Here is a 20,857-nt window from a genome sequence, read left to right on the forward strand (position 1 = left end):
AATTTTATCATCTTAAAGAAAGCTCTCCTGCTCTAATCTGGGATGGTTGCCGTTTACAAATTGAGCACAACTATCATCCTAGAGTCTCCATCATCATCCTGGGGATATCTTTTGCTTCTCACCTATGCCAGATTCCCTGTTTCCTGGATCCCATATTTTTCCTTTTTTTAGCTTACCTCCTCATTTTTTTGTGGAAAACATCCCAGGAAGAGGGTGCACAGCTGATAACTTTTTTGAGATCTTGCATTGTTTGAAAATGTGTTCAGTCTTCCTTCCCACTTAATTGGCACTTTGAATGGAAATGAAATTTTACATTGAAAATCATTATCCTTCAGAATTTCGGAAGCATCGTTCTGTTGTATTTAAGCTTTCAGTGTTTTTGTTGGGAAATCCAAACCACTTCTGATTTTTGGTGCTTTTAAATGTGATCTTTTTTCCTCCCCTTTCTCTAGAAGTTTTTAGGATTTTTCTCTTGTCCCCACTGTTTTTAAATTTCATAATGACTTGCTTTGTTATATGTACTTTGTATCCATTGTGCTGAGTACTCAGTGAATACTTTCAGTCTGAAAACTCATGTTCTTCAGTTCTGGGGAATTTATTTTATTGATTTTCACCCTTCTGTTTTCCCTATTCTTTCTTCATGTAACTTCTATTATGTGGGGGGTGTACCTCCTGGATTTATCTTCTTACTGTCTGCTTTTGTTCAGGTCTGGGTTGCCTTACTTTGAGAAACATAAATAAACTGGATTGTGAGTAGGATCATGGAGAAATTTACATGGGAATAGTTGAAGGAACTAGTCTTAATTATCCTCTAAAACAGAGTCATCAATTTTTTTTTCTGTAAAGGAGCAGAATGTAACTATGTTAGGCTTTGTAGGTCCTGAGGTTTCTGTTGTAATTACTCAGCTCTGCTGTTTTAGCATGGAAACAGCCATAGACAATACATAAACAAATGAGCTTAGCTGTTGTTTCAATAAGACTATTTACAAAAACAGGCCTGGGCTAAATCTGGCACACGGCCCATAGTTTCCTGACCCCTACTCTAAAGATACATATTTAAAAATGAGATAGATATTAGATTTGTTCTATAAGGATGAATTTATAGGCTTATCGATTTCAGTTCATTAGAAGAATACATTTTCTTATGTCACTGCCCAAATAGGAATGTACTGCCTCTGAGTTACGAGTTCCCTGATATGGTAGGTATACAAAGAAAAAGAATACAAGGATATTGTAGAAGTAATTTCAGATCCTTTTTTCCAGCTGTAAGAGTCTATAATTGTTACTTGTCTTGGAAATGTTGGTGATATTGGAAATGTTGGTATATTTCAAGGTAATTACGTGTTTTGTGTAGTTTAAGTCTTGATAAGAGGGTATTAACTGAAGAGAAATTATGTTTTTCCAAAATATCATGTTCAAGTCATCTTTGCTCACATTAACAGAATTTCTAGCATGTATGCTGTTAGCTGAGAATTGGCTCATAAAATTAAAAATATTAGAATTTCTAAGGAAGGTAAAATAATGTAGCTATAATCATATAATACTTGGCTCCCCCCCCAACTCCTATTAGGATTAAACACTTTTCTGAATCTGATGACTCAAGTATTTTGGTACTGGATTATTTTGTTTGTAGATTTATTTGTATAAGGAATTAAATAAATAAATGGAATCAGAACCCTAAACTTTTTATTTGACCTACTGTAGCTGTGTTTATCTGAGTAAATTTTCCCTTTCTTGATAAACAGATGAAATATTCACTGCTAATGTTTTCAAAACTCCAGTTTACACAAACTGTATAGGCAAACTCTTGATACAAAGTGAGACTTAAATGTATAATATCAATATTGTTCTTTAGAAAAACCACCAGCACCATCACAAGTACAGCTGATCAAAGCCACTACCAACTCTTTTCATGTCAAATGGGATGAAGTGCCCACTGTGGAGGGCTATCTTTTGCAGTTGAACACAGACTTGCCGTATCAAACTACGTCGTCAGATTCTTCAGCGGCACCAAATATGCAAGGTACCATAATTTTCACACTTTATGAAAGTATGTATGCTCATATGCTTTTGAGAAAAGATACTGCAGAGAAGTCTGTGATTAGGCTTGCTTTAAGAAATTTTATTATATTATGGCTCATGCCTGGTGAATTACATATATTGAGTTTCAACTCTGAAATTTGGCTGTCTTACCATTATGATGTAGTAGAACACAGAGACATGTAGAATAGGATATTTTTTCTGAAGTTCAGTCTGATATACTTTCTTGATTTGACATATTACTTCAGCAAATGGTTTTAATTCACTTCCGTAAACATCTCAGCTTTTTTTCTTTTTCTTTTTTTTTTCCAGCTTTTTTTAAAAAGTATTTTTAACTAAACAGACACTTGGAAAGTAAAAGCAAGTTTAATTTTACACATTTTTCCAGAGAGGATTTCAGTCAACTTAAGCAAACTTTTAAGAACTTTGATAAAAATACTACTTTTTTATCCTTAATATGTAACTTTAAAAAATATTTGATTATAATATATTTTCTTGACGCTAAATAAGAGCATATCAGTCTGAACTTTTTTCATTCCCACAGGAGTCAGGACGGACCCTCACAGACAAGGCAGTAATAGCATCGTTCCTAACAGTGTAAGTTAAAAAGTTTATGATGGTATGAATGTTTGTGGTTACAGAATTTTCGTTGAGTGTTAGCATATTACTCTAGGAAAGGGGTCCTTAACTGTGACTGCACATCAGAATCATCTCTGAGAGAAACAAACACACAGATTCCCAGGTCCTTCCCCAGATCTAGTGAAGCAGAATCTTTAGGATAGTACCCAGGAAGCTCCGTTTTTAAAGAAAGCTACGTAGAGCATTGTGACAGAAGCCTAAATTGAGAACCCCTGGTTGAGAGAAGCCTATCCTCATTACATAGATCAGACTAATTCATTATAATTTATACTTATGTCTATATTTTGCCATTTCTAAATGTCACACGCATACATTTTAAACTTCTAAAGAGGTACTTTACAAATATGTATGAAATATATTTTTTATTATTTTGTTTATCAAAAATATCAGTTGCTAAATTGAGCACCTGCGTATATGAGGTTATTTCTTATTTATGAAGTGCTTCGCAGTTGGCCTTTGTGGAGACTAATGAATAAGCTTACTAAGATGCATTATTTTTTTCTGGGAAATTGCTATCTATATCAGTAGACTCTTTTCAAGGAAAGTGATGTAGGTGTAGGCTGACATGTTCTGAGCCTGACTCAGGACCAGTAATATTCAGAAAGGGCGTGTGTCAGGAAGTATGTCATGCCATACTTATAGTATGTCAGGAAGGGGGTGTTGCAAGTAAATCTTATACAGTTTATTTGTGAGCAGACTGTTATATTAGACATTTATATGTATACATATGTTATATGTTGATTATATATTATACATGTGTATTGTGTGTGTATATCACAAATTTAGATGGTACTATAAGGCTTATGATGAAGAGCAGTAGTTTCCTACCCAGTCCCTGCCTGCTGCTAGTTCCTGCTCCTTAGAAGCAACTACTTTCAACTATCGTAGCTTTCAGTATCTAACTATGTACAGTCATGCCTTGGTATCTGGGGGGGGATTGGTTCCAGGACATTCAACAAATACCAAAATCTAAGCATACTCTAGTCCTACAGTTGGCCTTGTGTACCTGTGGATATAAAAACTCAGCCCTCCGTGTCCTTGGTTTTTGCATCCCATGAATACTGTATATTCCATCTGTGTTTGGCTGAAGATGCAGAACCCATGGATATGGGTGACCAACTGTATTTATTGAAAAAAAATCTGCACAGAAGTGGACCCATGAAGTTCAAACCTATGTTGTTGAAGGGCCTACTGTACTTCTAAATATCTTGGTGTTCTACTTTTAGATCAGCTATCTTCAATAATGGAAGATGAAAATTTGATGATCTCTTAAAATATTACCTCATCCTCTCCTTTCCCCTTCCCACACCCTTCACATAGTTTTAGTTGAATTATGATTTGATGTTTACATTATGAATGTGACGTATTCACAGGTAAGCCATGTAGTGTTCTATGAGCATCGTTCCTTTCTCATACAATTTTTTTTTTCTGGCATTAACTGCCTCACTTTTTCACTTGCTTAGTTTTCTTCTTGTCTATTATTAATTCATACTCAAATTCTCCAACAAAATTATAAAACTTCTCAAAATATCAGACATATAAGGTAGTTCCTTTTTTGCCCCCTTGGAACCACCCCTCCTGGACCCCTCTGTTCTCATGCTCTGGTCTGTACTTGTTCTTTTTTAGACTTGCTGTGCAGCACTCATCTTAGAACTTTCATTAGTTTCATATTAGGAATTTCTTTTATCTCTTTCTTGTGTTAGAACCTATGTTTCTTGACCTCATTTATTCCTCTTTCTTGATATTTTCCCTTATTTGTTGCAACCCTCCCTCTAGTAGTTTCCTGAGAAACAGCTTATGAAAGGTAAACTTTTTGCAATCTTACATATCGGAAAATGTCTTTAGTCTATTCACATTTAACTGATAGTTTGGCTGGATTATCAAATTCCATATTGGAAGCTTTTCTCTCAGAAATTTGTAACATTTTTCTAGAGCCTTTTAGCATTCAGTGTTGCTATTTAGAAGTCTCATCCACTTCGGTTCCTGATCCTTTGTATGTAACCTAATTTTTTTGTTTTTATCTCCAGTATTCTGACATTTCAATAATCATGTGCCTTACAGTGTATGTCTTCATTTGTTGTGCTACATACTCAGTGGAACCATTGTCCTGGAAACTCAAGGCTTTCATTATTGATTATTTCTTTCCCCTTTTTCTCTCTCTTAATTTTGTAACACTTCTGTTGAATGATCATCCTCCTGAACTATCCTCTAATTTTCCTTTTTGTCTTCTATTTTCTCTGTCTATTCTACTTTCTGAAAAATTTCTTCATTTTATATTATAAATCTTCTTGCCAATTTTTAAATATATTCAACCACAGTTTTAACTTCCAAAAGCCTGATCTTATTCTTTATTTGTGTTATAGCATCTTATTTTTGGTTCAGAAATATACTATCTTCCCTATCTCTTCAAGAATTGTGCTTTTTTGGAATTTGGAGTTTTATTCTGCTCTCTGCAGTATTTCTTTTTTTCAAGCTCCTTTTTATTTTTTAATTTGTTTGATCATGGACTTTCACATTAGAGGCTGGTGATGGTTGGCTGTCATTTCATATTTAAAGTGAGGCTTTAAAAAGGAGCTTGGAAGGGCTATGCATGTGGGCATGGCTTGTTGATGAGTAGACCTTATGGAAGGTAATTGGTTGAGGCCCCACAAATATCAATATCTGTGGGTCTTTTTTCTTAGACCAATTAGTTTCCCCTGAGAATTCTCCAGCCTCTTGCTGGAGGGTTATAAAGCGTGACTGTCAGTATTTTTGGAGCCTATCATAGGAATTGGAGGGGGGACATCTGTCTGTTCAACATGTAGACTTTTACTTAATTCCTGTTTTCAGTATGGGTGCCTCTCCCTATATTTTTTTGCGTCACTTGAGAGATACTGTACTGAAATGAGAGTCTAGAGCCTCTCCTTTCAACCTTTCTACCTATTTCCTCTCTTCAGAATAGGGGAGAGGAATTTCTCTGGCTTTGTGTGCTGGGAGAGCAGAGCTAGGGCCTCAGCACTTCTTATCCAGGCTTCTGTGTGACAATCCCCCAGAGTTTTCTTGCACTGTTCACCTCTGCCACCACAGTAGTGGATGCCTTCCTGGGCTCTGTGGCACAAATGGGTCGTATCTGGTGACTTTGCAGTTAGGAGAAGGCTCTCAGCTTCTACTTTTTTCTAATTTACATCTTATCTACTATTGTCTCTTCTCCCATTCTCTTTTTCCTTACAAATTTGTATCTTCATATTTTTTAAAAATTCCTTTCTGATCATTTGCATTGAGTTTTTAGAGAAATCTTCTGAAACAAATGTGTTTAATCTACCATGTTTAACCAAAAATATCAGGATTTATTTATTCTTATTTTATAAAATTTTCGTTAGAGTATCTGATTTTTAAGCAAAGAGTACATTAGAGACACTATAATATGGAGACTTTAGAATGAAATAAACCTAGATTCAAATTCTAGCTCTGTTTCTGGAGCAATTATTTTGCTTGTGTTTTACATGTATTTCTATTTTATTTTCTTCATCTATAAAACAGGGGTCATATTATCCAATTTATAGGATTCTTGTGAAAATTAAGGAAGATACAGAGTTTATGAATATGTACATACTGCCTAGCATAATGCCTCACATAATGGTTGTGGCTATTATCATCATCATCACTTATTAATAGTAGCATCAGCAATTAAGGGCAAGTACAGGGTATGTCTAGGGGACAAGTATCTTTAGAGCCATGAGAAATTATAAAAGTTTATGATAAAAATAGAAAAGTAACAAAAAATAGGTAAATAAAAAGGAGCAGCAATATTGGGGTATTTGAATGAAACCAGGTCACTTTTATGGGTCAGTAGACCTATATGTATTGCTATACAATAACTGATGTTCACATTGATGACCTGAATTAACAAAAAGTTTAAATGTGTTCATTATAGTGTATTTAAGAAGGCAGAGAAAAATGTATTAGGAACATTCTTATCCAAAATGTTTAACAGTAAAGAATAATGATATGTATATATATTTAATCTTTATATATATGTGGAAAACTCAGTCATATAGAATAATTTATTTGCATGAAGGTTCCATGTAACTGCGCTTTTACTTTTAGGAGTCATCAGATGTTAAGTATACCTGTCTGACCTTTAAGGAAATTTGGCCAGAATGTTAAACTCAGTAGCTTTGGTGTTTTATCCTGTTACCTACCTACATATTTACTTTTTTTTTTTTTTTTTGAGACAGAGTCTCACTCTGTTGCCCGGGCTAGAGTGAGTGCCGTGGCGTCAGTCTAGCTCACAGCAACCTCAAACTCCTGGGCTCAAGCGATCCTCCTGTCTCAGCCTCCCGAGTAGCTGGGACTACAGGCACGCGCCACCATGCCCGGCTAATTTTTTGTATATATATATTTTTAGTTGTTCATATAATTTCTTTCTATTTTTAGTAGAGACGGGGTCTCACTCTTGCTCAGGCTGGTCTCGAACTCCTGAGCTCGAGCGATCCACCCGCCTCGGCCTCCCAGAGTGCTAGGATTACAGGCGTGAGCCACCACGCCCGGCCTCTTGTAATGCTAGCTACCATTTATGAAGATGTAGATTTTTTTTCCCCCTCAAAATACACCCTCCCTTTTCCCTTCAAAACTAGTCTTTTTGAAGATTAAGTGAAAAGTAATTGTTTTCTTAAAAAACCATTGTATAATTTAAGAATGATCCTATAGAAATTAAGGATATAATTTTTAAATGTTTTATATTTTGGTAAACTTAAATTGCAAAGTATTTTGTTTGTTTTTTACATGTATTTCTAGTTTATTGAATATTGCTTGCTACAATAAACTATTTTATTTCTTGTAGATCAGTGATACAGTAAACAGTGCAAAGATTGAACATACAGCCATGAAAGGAACTTCAGTGAAAAACAAACCAGACTTTAAAGCATTGACGGACTCTAATGCCATTTTACATTCGTCTTTGTCATCTAATGCTTCTAATCATAATAGTTGTGTGGTGGATATGCTAAGGAAAAATGAAGGTATAAGGATGGGATTTTAAATAAAACTAAAGCTTTTTGTAAAATTGGTAGGGAATTTTAGCGTCATTGAAAAAGTAAATGTTACACAGTTGGGGTTTTGTTTGTTTTTGTGACAAGAGTCTTGCTCTGTCACCAAGCCCAGAGTGCAGTGGCATGATCATAGCTCACTGTAATCTTGAATTCCTGGGCTCAAGCAATCCTCCTGCCTCAGCCTCCCAAGTAGCTAGGACTACTGGTACATGCCACTACACCTGGCTAATTTTTTTATTTTTTGTAGAGATGGGGATCTTGCTATGCTGCCCAGGTTGGTCTCAAACTTCTGGCCTCAAGCAGTCCTCCTACCTCGGCCTCCCAAAGTGCTGGATTACAGACATGAGCCACTGTGCCTGACCGTTACACAATTTTGATCCATTTTCTCAATAATAAATTATGTACCATATTGAACCTAGTTAGAATGATGTCAAAATACCAAAGTAAACACTTACCTGAACAGTAATTGGTTATGAGCTATAGAATTTACATGAGGCAAGTTCTTATATGACATTTGAGGTTCGACAATATATTCAGTGTTACTATTCCATTACACTGTTTTATTTCTTAGCACTTAACATTATCTGAAATTATTTATTCTGAACAGGGATTTTTTTTCTTCTTGTTATCTCTGTTTCCCTAGCACCCAGATCTGTGCCTAGTAATACTAGTCATTTAGTAAATATTTGTTTAGCAGAGACAAGAACAAAGGTTCAATGTTTAGAATGAAAGAGGGAGCTGAGAAATTGGGTATATTAATACATTATGGATATAATGTATTTTTCTAAATACTTTATGCCTAATGGTTAATTCATACACATGAGCACCACAGTGCCATCTGTGGTGCTCATGTATGATTTTAAAACTGAAAGGACCAATAATTTTATGACAGAACTATATGAGACAACCATTGTCTGCAGGTATTATGTTAATAATAATATAGTATAATAACTTGATGTTTTTCTTTTTCTTTTAGGTCCTCACACTTCAGCAAATGTAGGTGTTCTAAGTAGTTGCCTGGACGTAAGAACAGTAATCCCTGAAACTTCTGCATCCAGTACTGTTTCCGGCGCACAAACTATGGTAACCCAGCAGGCCATTAAAACTGAATCATCCAGTACAAATGGGGCTGTTGTTAAAGATGAAACTTCACTAACAACATTCAGTACCAAATCTGAAGGTTTGAAATGTGTTTCACATACTGTATTTTGAACCATTTTTGTATATAAATTCATCAAACTTACTTGTCTTATATGGGAATTGTATTTCATTTTGGATTGATTCATGTATAAGCAGATAAAGTATTTCATTAAAACAATTTTAGAAAATACTCTCTGCCGCCTTACATAAAATATTTAGATTAGCACACACTGTTGAAATATAGTCAGAATGTATCTTCCCCACCATAAATAAATTTAGCAAAGTTTTCTTTAAGACAAGATTAGTTCTCGACTGTGGATTAACAATTTTTCCAGCTTAATTGATTTCTAACTTTGTAAATTCTTATTCTTTAGCAGTAGGAATTGTGTTTCATCTTTGGTAAACATTCTTTGAAGTTTTAGCTAGTCATCAAACTTGAGTTAAAGGTCCATATCACTAATTTTTGTGAATAATAATATAATGCCCTCTGGCTAATTTTTTATTGTGGAAAATACACCTAAAGTTTACTGTTTAACCATTTTTAAATGTACAGTTTGGTGGTATTAAGTATTTGTATATTTATAAATTATATTTTAATATATCTGTTTGATAAGATTATATAAATCTTATCTGATGAATTGTTTAATTTTTAGTTGATGAAACATGTGCACTGCCTGCAACTAAGATTAGCCGTGTAGAGACCCAACCTGCAGCAATGCCATTTTCTGTAAGTATCTGACCTGGTGGTGATGCATGTTTACAGATGATTATGTGTGTCTAAATACTGAGCAACTTCAATAAATTCATAAAAATATTCTCACTTCTCATTTAGTAATGAATTGACATAAATTTAGAAATAAATAATTGAATAGGAAAATGTTCACAGTATAGTGTTTAGTGAAAAAAGCTGGGTAAAAAATAACATATGCTGTGTTCCCGATTTTTTAAAAAAATACATGCAATACATACCTTTATACTCCCACATACATCTACACATATTCACACTAAAATGCTAGATGACTCTCTCCAGGTGTAGAGCCAGAGATAATTTTAACTTTCTTCTTTATGCTTCGTATGTTTTTCTATAATGAAATGTTACTTTTGTAATCAGAAATGTGTGTGTATGTATATATACATATATACACTGTAATCAGAAATGTGTGTGTATGTATATATACATACATACAAACATAAGTGTATGTATATATGTAAATTACATTAATGGTTAAAAGATAGGATGTGTTATGGAACATAAAACTCGGATCGCTCTATTGCTAGCTACTTAACAGAAGCACAACAGAATATTGCAATATTGGGTTGACCTACATGTAGGGTAGCCCAATAATCTCTGATATTGGGTCATTTTATGAAAGGCCAAAATCGGTCTGCATGGCACCAAACTTAAAATGCCAGGAAAGTGCCTTACAAATACACCAACATTGTCTTAATTAGATAAATATAACCATAATATATACATATATATACTTTTTGAGTTCTTTTTTTATTATTGGTCATTCAATGTTATTGCTATGAGCAAGAGTTTTTATCTGACCTGATATTTACTTTTTAGAATCTTTAAGAATTGTGTATAGTTTTAGTTTTCTTTCAATCAGGATTTTATGGATTTTGATCATATGTTTACTTTTATCAGCTTTCATCTTTCTAAAATATTAAGTCCTAGTGTTCTTAGACTCTTCTCAGGGAAGGATTATTAAAACAAACCTTTTTTCTCTTGAATCTGTTTTGCAATGCATCAGCCAGAATCATACTTGTTATTTAAGTTTGAGCCAGTTGTTTTATAAAAGTTGTTGAAGAGAGTTTTTACAACTTTAAAAAATGAAACAAGTTTAAAGCTATTACTTTTTTTAACTTAAAAAATTCTTCTAGTTAGCTCACTTTGTCATATGTGATAGCCTAAATAACAAAAAATGTGAATTATAAGCATGTACCTCTGCTGTTATATATTTAAGACAGAAATAAATAACTGAAGTGCACATTTGTTTTGAGCTTCTGGAAACAGTGTCTCATTTATAAAGAAGATGGCTTTAAAAGGTTAGTTCCAGGGATAAGTATAATTCACTTATCACTAAAAGTAGCTTAAGGTAGAGGAAGTTTATTTGTTTTAAAGCAAGGTAAAAAATGTAAAACTGTTTAATCTACTCCTCTTTAGTGTATAGTACAGTCTATTCAAATTGCATTTTAGTTTTGAATATTTTTTCTCCTTTTAGGTTTGGAGAATCACAGGTATTTCAAGTGCAAAGATCACTGAATTTCTGCTAGTTGTTTTTGAATCTAGAAATGAGCCAGCTTGGAATGAATTTTTCTTTACTTGCTCCTTTTAGAGCAAGTTGTAATGTCACACTAAAGGAATTACATTTTCTGAGAGAGTCTCTGAAATGACAATGTTCTATAAAACAGCTGGCAATTTAACATATCACTGATTGGAAAGCATGCTAACTCCAGCTAGGTTGATAGTACAGAGCTACTGACTTGGAGAATGCCTGTCACTCCTGTGTTTGAATTGGCATCCCTGTTTCACTGTCAGTTGACCTAATCTGTTAAGACTTTATATACTTATGAGCTATTAATGTTGTGGTGTTTATCCATATACCTACTTGTAGATCACTGCATGGACTTATCAAATCTTGAAATTTTTCATATGCTCAGTAAGAGTCTTCATAAATTTTTCTTTCTCTGAAATTAGAAAGAGACTCCTTCAAATCCAGTGGCCACGGTGAAAGCAGTAGAACGACAGTGGTGTGATGTGGGAATTTTTAAAAATAATACAGCTTTGGTGAGCCAGTTTTATTTGCTGCCAAAAGGGAAACAAAGCATCTCAAAGGTAGCTATTGATATATTTTCTACACTGTGAGTTATAAACTTCAAGAATGAGATTTTTTTTCTATAACCCTGATTCATGTCACTTGAATGAGTGAAATTGAGATCCATCCACAATCTATAAAGGAGAGTCCTGGAAACCAAGTTATCTTGTATTCTTTGTTAAGAATCTTTTTATGGAATATATCACAAGCACATCATTTAAAAAATCTTAGAGGTGGGTGTGGTGGCATGTGCCTGTAATCCCTACTATTTGGAAGGTTGAGGCAGGAGGATCTCTTGAGCCCAGGAATTTGAGACTGTAGTGTGCTATGAACATGCCTGTGAATAGCCACTGCATTCCTGCCTGGGTAATATAGCCAAGACCCCATCTCCCCCCCAAAAAATCTTATACAGTCACTAAGCTGGGTTTTGAGTCATAAATAATCTATTCTGACCAACACAGATAAGAATTTTTTTTAAATATTTCTAATTTTGTTAACCAGTGTGTTTAGAGGATGGAACATTTTTTTTCCTATTGAGATTTTTTTTGATTCCTGATTTTACAACTAAAAAAAATCTAAAAGCCCCCCTATATGCTATTGAATACAATCTAATTTTCCCTGGATTCTGAAGCCCCTTAAAGAGGACTTCATATATATATGTGATTGTGTGTGTGTGTGTGTGTGTGTGTGTGTAAGTGTGTATAGAAATGACATAGATATGTAAATGAGATGTTAACCCTCTAAGAATTATGAAATGGACAATAACTCCAAAGCCAGTATGCTTTGAAATAGTTTTTTCTGAGATGGAGAATTTCTGAGAGAGAATTACCAAGGAAATAGAAACTATATCATTTATCATTCTGTTTTAGTATCTCTACTATTACTTCTGGTGTCCCTCTTTTTCATATTGAATTTTTCTAATTCTTGACAAAAGTAGAAATTCTGGTTAATAATGTGTTAGTATTATGTCTAGTGAAATTTCTTACTATAGTTGGATTTCATATACGAGGACATGTCCATATCTGAAGGCCTAGTAGCTACCTGATTTTTCCTAAAAGAAAAAAAGAGCATAAAACTTAGATTCAGTAAATTTGGGTCTGAATCACCAGCTCCAATACTCAGCAATGTGACGTTGGCAAGTCACTTGTTTAACCTCTCATCTGTTTCCTCATCTATAAAATGGGGACGACATACATAGCTCCCTTAAAGTAGGATGACACATTGAAACTCCCTGTCTCACTGTGAAAGTTAGGGAAAATACGTAAGAATTGTTTGAAAGTTGTAAATGTTATTATCTTCCTTCTTGGAGTATATAATCTATTATTCAATTTAGCATTTATTCAGTGTCTACTGAATATTAATTTTTTACATTTGATCTTAGCCAAAAGGCCAAGAAGTGATGAATATTAATTTTTTAAAATGCTCTATACTACATGCTAGTCACTCCTTTTCTGTCAAGTTTGCTTGCCTATCTCTAAAGGATGTTGTTCCTGGCCAGACTATAAATCTCACAGTAAATCTTCTGAGTTTTCTGCTCCAAGTTAAGTTTACATGAAGGTGGACTAGTTGTTACTTTGTTTATAGTGGTTGTCAGTTTTTTTCTACCCGATGTTCTTCATGTGCAGAATACTCTTACTTTTCTCTTTATAATTAGTGATCTTTCAACTGGAAAGGGTACTTTTCCTCTGGATAAAAATCACTGATTTATGGGCTTAATTGCTTCTGTATTAGAAGCTTCATTCCATGTGCGAGAGAGGGAAATAAATGTGAACTAGAACCTTAAAATGTAGTTCATTCTTTAAAAGTTTTGTTTAATGAAAATTAAATAATTTTAAAAACTTTAATTATAGTAATAAATTAATTGCACCTTTTCTTTGACTTTTGTATATATTACATTTTAGGTAGGAAATGCAGACGTACCTGACTACAGTTTACTTAAGAAACAAGATCTTGTTCCAGGCACAGGGTACAGATTCAGGGTTGCTGCAATCAATGGTTGTGGAATAGGCCCTTTCAGCAAAATCAGTGAATTTAAAACTTGTATTCCTGGTTTTCCTGGAGCTCCTTCTGCAGTCAGAATTTCAAAGGTGAGACATCAGGTCAAGACTTGTTGGTGACTTAAATTATTTGAAACTTTGTACATAAAGTAAACTTTCACTTTAGAAATTCTTGTTAGCATCTAATGAAATGAGAGATATCTAAAAGGAATGGATTGAAAGTTTAAAAAATTTTTTTGCTAATCACTTGTTATATTTTTGAGTACCAAATTTTAAGCAGAATTACAGCATTCAAATCACAGAAAGGCAGGGAAATCTGGTATGCTTGTTTATTTGTTCTTGTTATGGAACCAGAAAGTTTGTGCTGGAAAATTTTAATAGAATGCATAAAATTGGATTGTATTTTATCCTAAGGTCTTGCCCCTCCTTAGAGAAGAAAAGATTTGCTTTTAGGGAGGAAAAGTTCCCTTTTTGGAATATTATAGGCAGATATGTAAGCCTAGTTGTTTTTGAAAACTGAGCATGAATTATAGATCCAATTAAGTTGGGTTTTAAAAAAATCAACAATAAAAGATCTAACATTTAATGTAATTACTTTAGTGAAAATGAACATTTTGTGTTCTAAAGATAGACTCAACATAATAAAAATAGAGAAAACTTAAGAATCTTTTTCTGTTTTTTATCCCCCTCTTCAAGAATGTTGAAGGTATACATCTTTCCTGGGAACCTCCAACTTCACCTTCTGGAAATATTTTGGAATATTCAGCCTACTTGGCTATCCGCACAGCACAGATACAAGATAATCCAAGTCAACTTGTGTTTATGAGGATTTATTGTGGTCTTAAAACATCATGTATAGTAACTGCTGGGCAACTTGCAAATGCACATATTGATTATACATCCAGGCCTGCTATTGTGTTCAGGATATCAGCAAAGAATGAAAAGGGATATGGACCAGCTACACAAGTTCGATGGCTTCAAGGTAACAATAAGAAAGCATCTTTAAGTTGAATTGTTTTTTTACTGAAGCTGTTGTGGTGATGATTATTTATTAGTAACTGGTTATGAAGATTTGTCATTTAAAGGAGTATTCTCTGACTGTATTTCTAGCAGTTATGAATTTGAGTTTGTAAGTTGTTCTTAAAATGTATTTGCTCAATTCTAGATCCAAATAAAAATAGAAAAGAAGCAAAGACTCTCTGAAAATTAGTACATTGGTTCTTCCTTACAGGTATAGCTCTTTTATAAAGAAAAATAGTAAAATTAAGATAAAAGCTAGAAAGCTTTATTACCCCAATATCTTTTATAAAGCCCATGTAACCCAGTCATCCTAGAGTTACTGAGATGATTCTAGTAACTGGCTATTGTATACTATGCTGTCGTATATAGTATATGTTCTCTACATTGTAAATGCCGTATCTTTGAGTATTCCCTATATCTTTATTCTATATGAGCAGTGGTCCTCTAACAACTATCCTCTATTGGATAATATTTGTGATACTAATTTTAGCAGCCATTTGATTCTTCTGTTTGTTTACAGTTAGCACAAAGCTTAAGAAATTAAAAAAGAAAGAGACAAGTTTAGAAACTCTGCTTTTGAAGTTTTTATTATTTTCCCAGAATCATGGTAAAATACAAAAAGAATAATGAGTTTTCTTGATTCTTACAAGGGCGATGTATTTGAATGCATTTTTGGCCAAAGTGCTTAAACTTATTTGGCTTTCTTTTTTGTTCATTGACAGATGAAGGAGTTAAAATAGTTTACCTTTAAAGTCCCTTTCGCCACTAAGATTTTATATTTTCATTAGAAGTGAAGTATATCCGTGAACATTTTAATCTGTCTTAATGGCTCTAACTTTGCTTTTGCTAAAATTAAAACCTTCATAATTTAAAATTCAAAATTAAAGTATATGTCCTCCTATTGCAGAAATAAATAAGCACCTTAACAGGACACAAATTTTGAAATAGTGTTTTAAACATTTGTAAGATTTTTGTAAATGCTCTAAATATGTTTTATTTTTGCATTGTTTTTACCTCGAAATTGTATAAACTTTTTTACAATGGAAATATAAGCATTAGACAGCTAACTCAGGTTCCATTACAACCTTAAAGATACAGATAGGCATTATGAACACTCTGCTACAGGTAACTTGTATTGAACCTTTTAGGATTTTCATGGTTCCACTGCCTATTCAAATCTGGAATGAATATACAGAGCAATAATTGCAGAGAAGATATTTCAAACGAAGAGCTGCATACTGCAAGGGCACAAGTCTATCTTTTTATATACCACATAACCTTATGCCAGTTTAGGTTGACTGAGTAGCTATGTCCTCAAATTTCCTGTATAGTACCCCCAGCAAAGATGGATTTAATTGTGCGGAATTGATATATATGTGTGTTCCAGTTACTAATTTAAAGTGTATAGAATATTTTAATATATAATTTTTGTAAAGAACTGGGATTTTTATACTACAGTATTTGTAATTAATGTGTCTCACTAATTTTCTCTTGAAGAAAATATGCAAACTGTTAGACACATAATGAGTGGTTTCTGAACTCTAAAGATAAAATAAATGCACTACTATGGTGTTGTTAGAATACCTTTTTTGTGGCTGTATGAATCTTTAATCTCTAAATGTGTACTTTACGATGTTTACAAGGAGCTTCTCTGGTTTGTTATCCCAGCAACGCCCTTGGTGAGAGCTTCATTCTGCATTTGTTTAACTCATATGCTTTGCTTTTGGCATATGCTTGCTTTTTGCACTAGTAGAATTTTAACTTACCTCATTGTTATGTTTGTAATCATTTGTCTAGCTTCTGTAATGTGTCTCATATAGGCTAAACAAATACTTAACCAAAGTTAAAATACATGGTAAGCAATTTTGCACATATTAAATGCTAGGGTTTGTTGTGTATATGTGTATGCTTAGTTATAAAAAGAATAAGAATGGAAAGTTTTAGTAGGCATATGTTTCAAGTCCAATTATTTTAATGATCCATTTGCTTTAACAGAAAAAGTCTGGCTTTTAACCCCTTCTTCTCTGTATTAATTAACAGTTTGCATCTTGAATTACTTCTCTTAATGACAAAGAATATGTTCATTTTAAGCAAAGGATAGAATATTTGAGTGTGCACATTTATACCTATTTTAGTATTTGATTTAGTTTACTTTGCTTAAATGCCTCTGTTGTTCTAGACCAGGAGTGAATATGAATCTGTGGTTCTAACATATGACTCTTTAGAGGGAAGGGCAGTCTTTCTGTACCAAGGGATTTGTTAAAATAATAAATGTAAAAGTAAAAAACTTTGAGAATTAGCCCAGATTCTGATTTTTTCGGCCATTTGTACCTTAAGTACCAGTCATGTTATCTCCCTGATAAGGGATTGGTGACTGAAAAATGCCATTAAGAAATCTTTGTGGCTTTGACGTTAATAGTTAATATGAGGTCTTAGAGCTGTGTGTTCGTGAATAGAATGGATTGGGGTAAATAACAAGGGAAATGCATTTTGCTTCTTATGATTTGCACATTTTCTAAGTGACGATCCCTTTCTGTAGCAGTGAACTATATCATACAGCTATTTTTTATAGGAGGATTTACAGTGAGTTAAATTGCTTTTTTTACTCTTCCCAGTTGGATAAGCAGTTCAGATGTAACAAGTCTTTGAGCCACAATCCTCTTCCTGTGCTCTGCAATTTTGGTTCACATAAATAGTAAAAGTATTTTTGATGTTGCATGCTCTTAGAATTATGTTTTCTAAATATTGTATTGACTTCATTTTAGTTTAGTAAACTTTTTTGGCAACTTAATTAGAAATGGAATATATATAAACTCAATTTTATCTGCATTTTTTAAAAAATTGAAATAATCTGATTGCATGTATGAGGCACTTGTCCCATTACCCAGATACATAAATATAATCATCTATAGGAAGGTGAAACTGTTGATCTATTATTTCAAAAACCTGTAGCCCAGCAAAGATTCATTCTGATTAGAGATATGGTCTACTATAACTGAAGATATTTTTATTTAAAAAAATTACAGCACTTGTAACATAAAAATCATTTGTAACATTGGATATGAAGAGATTATTAATATTTAAAATTATTGTAGTCATCTGATCATAAATGAAGTAGATTGCAAAATAGACTTGGTCTTTGACCATTTAAGGTGTAACTGTTGTGTTTTCCAAGACTGATTTTAGGCAGTTTTATGTATCGTGTACCAATGATGTGTAAAATAAAGCACCTTTTCTACTATAAACAATTACAGGTGTTATTTATTTTGAATGATGTGAAAGAAAAGTTAGTGATGGCAGAGTAAATCTGTAGAAATGTTGATTTTACATTATTCATCTAAAATAACTTAGGCAGTCTTTAAAAATGGATTGTGTTAAAAAAAAAAAAAAAACAAACTTGTTTTTAAGATAGTGGATTGTGGTTGGGAGTCATTTTCTCCTAGAAATGTAAACCCTACCTAACCTTTATTGTACCTGAACTAATATGCTTGAAAGTAAAAAGGCAAATGGCTCCAAGAAATAGTCTAAACTTTTTGCCACCTTTTTTTTGTGTGTGTGTGTTTCATTTACTTTGAAATATTTTTCTTCATGCTTTCACTCTTTTTTAATTCATAGCACCAGGCTTCTAACCCGCTACTCCATTGAAATGGCTCCAGCAAAGGTCAAGGATAACCTCCCATTTCCCAAATCCAATGAACGTTTTCATTGTATTTAATCTCGTCATGTGAAACTTTACCTGCTCCCTGGGCACTTCCACATTTCCGTAGTGTCTGTGATACCCTGCCTTCTGTCTTTGTGCACCTCCTCCTGTCTGCAGTCCCCTTTTCCCACTCCCATCTGGCTCCCTTTTTTTTTTTTTTTTTTTTAGATTCAGGTCAAATGTTGCCAACCTGAGGAGGCCTTTCCCGACATACTCCACTGCCAGGTAGATTTGACCCCTTCTTTTTGTGTTCCCACACTGTCCTTTGTTGCATCTTCAGTCATAGCAGTCTAAAAACTTAGTGCCCTTATTTGTTAGCATTGTCCCTCTCCTTCTGCTAGATGCTAGGTCTTCAAGGCAGACTGGGTCTTTATACCCTTCCATATTGGCCAGTTAACTGGTACTTAAATGTTTTAACAGTGAGTAAAGAATGTCGCCTTTATACCTCTTCATACTCCCACTCTCCACTCTTAAATAGGGGTCAAAATGGGAGGGAGGCTTTGAAAGGGAAAGAGATTTTTGCAGATTTGGTAAGAAATATAAACTCTTTAGCTTTGTCTTACTCTACCCTGCTATTATTAGGTTCCTAAGAGAAGTTCTGGGATTAAAAAAGGGATTTAATATAGTTGTATACAGATCTCAAGAGATCTTTGATTTGAAAAGATCTTAGCATTTGATGAGATTGGTAAGCATTGCTGAATTATTTAACATTGGATGATCAAAATGAGCTAAAAATATGTCAAAAGTTAGTCTGTTATCTGACACTAGAAACAACTTACCTATTTAAGCACAGGGAAGTGCTGGAGAACACGGACACCAGGATTGGAACTGAGTTGGATTCTTATTAATACATATCAAGTCAGGTCACTGTTGTTACCTCTAAGTTTGTAGAACAAAAGATTCTTACACTCAGAAAAACAAGATGACATGGGAAACCTCCCTTCTTAGTTTTCCAGTTATAGTTGTGAGTCCCTAGACTTACATCTATTTCTATAACTCCAGAAAAGGCTTATTTTGATCATGCCTAGAAAAACATGAACTATAAAATTTTGGGAGAAAAATAAAAAATTCTGTAAACTGAACACAGAAAGACAAGGCTAGAAAATCTGAGGAGGCCGGGCGCGGTGGCTCACGCCTGTAATCCTAGCACTCTGGGAGGCCGAGGCGGGTGGATCGCTCGAGGTCAGGAGTTCGAGACCAGCCTGAGCAAGAGTGAGACCCCATCTCTACTAAAAATAGAAAGAAATTATATGGACAACTAAAATATATATATAGAAAAAATTAGCCGGGCATGGTGGCGCATGCCTGTAGTCCCAGCTACTCGGGAGGCTGAGACAGGAGGATCGCTTAAGCCCAGGAGTTTGAGGCTGCTGTGAGCTAGACTGACGCCACGGCACTCACTCTAGCCCGGGCAACAGAGTGAGACTCTGTCTCAAAAAAAAAAAAAAAAGAAAAGAAAAGAAAATCTGAGGATACCAGCCTCCTTGTTCAAAATAGATTTCCATGTTTTATTAGTATCAGTTTGCTTCTCTCCTGTCCTCTGCAGAACTAAGATCAAGAAAATGTCCCCTTGTGGGCCTATTAATCTCAGCAGGGGGCATCTGAAACTGAGTGTGAGGTTCTTTTGTTTTATATATTTGGTATTTCGGATAAATTGAATTGAGCAAGGGCCTGCTACTTAAAGGGCATCAAATTCTCAATCTGGCTACCGCTCCTGCCAGTACCTCAAATTCAAAAGTCTTGAGAATACAGGGTTATAAAGCCTTTGACTTGGATAAAGAGAAGGCTAGGAAGTCACAGGGTTGAAGCTGTGAAGGCTACAGAAGTATTCCTTATTTACTGATTTTATTTTGCTTGTTGAACAAGGTCTTTGAAGAGTGCCTAGACATGTCAGGGTGTTTACGTATAACTCTTGAAAATAAAAGTACAGAAAGTAAGAACTGGTGGCATATCAGATGTGGAAGTTCTTAAGGGAAGGAATGGTCCCCATCCTACCAACTCCCCCTTCATGGTCTCCTTACCACCCAGAGACAAGAAGCCAAAGGATACATCATTCCTGAGCGTGAGAATTGAGGAAGGCACAAGAAGAGCCCTTTGTGTCTGAGCACATTCAGCTTAAAAGTAAAAGGTAGCAGCTGGTGTTTGTTTTTGAACATAGAATAACCCTGTCCACTATGGTCCAACAAATGTACAGCTTCAACCAGAAGGATTATCCATTCCTCCTCCTACCTGAGAAGATAGAGTAGAAGTTCTCTAAGAAACTTCCCTCCTAATTTCTCTTTTCATATTGGGAAAGGGGCAAAAAGCTACAGGTATAATACTTATGCAGCATAGCAAAGTATAGCATGTAAGTGAGTGGGCAAAGTTCAGAAGATCCAACTGCTTTGATTCAAAATCATCCTACAGTTGCAGTTTAGCACCCCCCGGTGGCTTTGTCCATTCCAACTTAACTATGGTTAAGATTCTAGA

The 20,857-nt window shown here is 34.3% G+C and overlaps 1 protein-coding gene across 1 annotated transcript in view; it reads left to right on the forward strand.

The window, feature by feature from the left end:
• HCFC2 (host cell factor C2) overlaps positions 1-17,936 on the forward strand; it is a 34,495-nt gene extending 16,559 nt beyond the window's left edge. Inside the window, exons 8-15 of the mRNA XM_069489676.1 lie at positions 1,856-2,023; positions 2,585-2,637; positions 7,502-7,679; positions 8,686-8,889; positions 9,503-9,576; positions 11,554-11,691; positions 13,573-13,758; positions 14,365-17,936. Coding sequence (XP_069345777.1) covers positions 1,856-2,023; positions 2,585-2,637; positions 7,502-7,679; positions 8,686-8,889; positions 9,503-9,576; positions 11,554-11,691; positions 13,573-13,758; positions 14,365-14,679 — 1,316 coding nt within the window. The 3' untranslated portion in view covers positions 14,680-17,936. The remainder of the gene's footprint in view (positions 1-1,855; positions 2,024-2,584; positions 2,638-7,501; positions 7,680-8,685; positions 8,890-9,502; positions 9,577-11,553; positions 11,692-13,572; positions 13,759-14,364) is intronic.
• The last annotated feature ends 2,921 nt before the right edge of the window (positions 17,937-20,857 follow it).

The sequence above is a fragment of the Eulemur rufifrons genome, chromosome 16 (genome assembly GCF_041146395.1).
Source record: "Eulemur rufifrons isolate Redbay chromosome 16, OSU_ERuf_1, whole genome shotgun sequence".
NCBI classification, from domain to species: domain Eukaryota; kingdom Metazoa; phylum Chordata; class Mammalia; order Primates; family Lemuridae; genus Eulemur; species Eulemur rufifrons.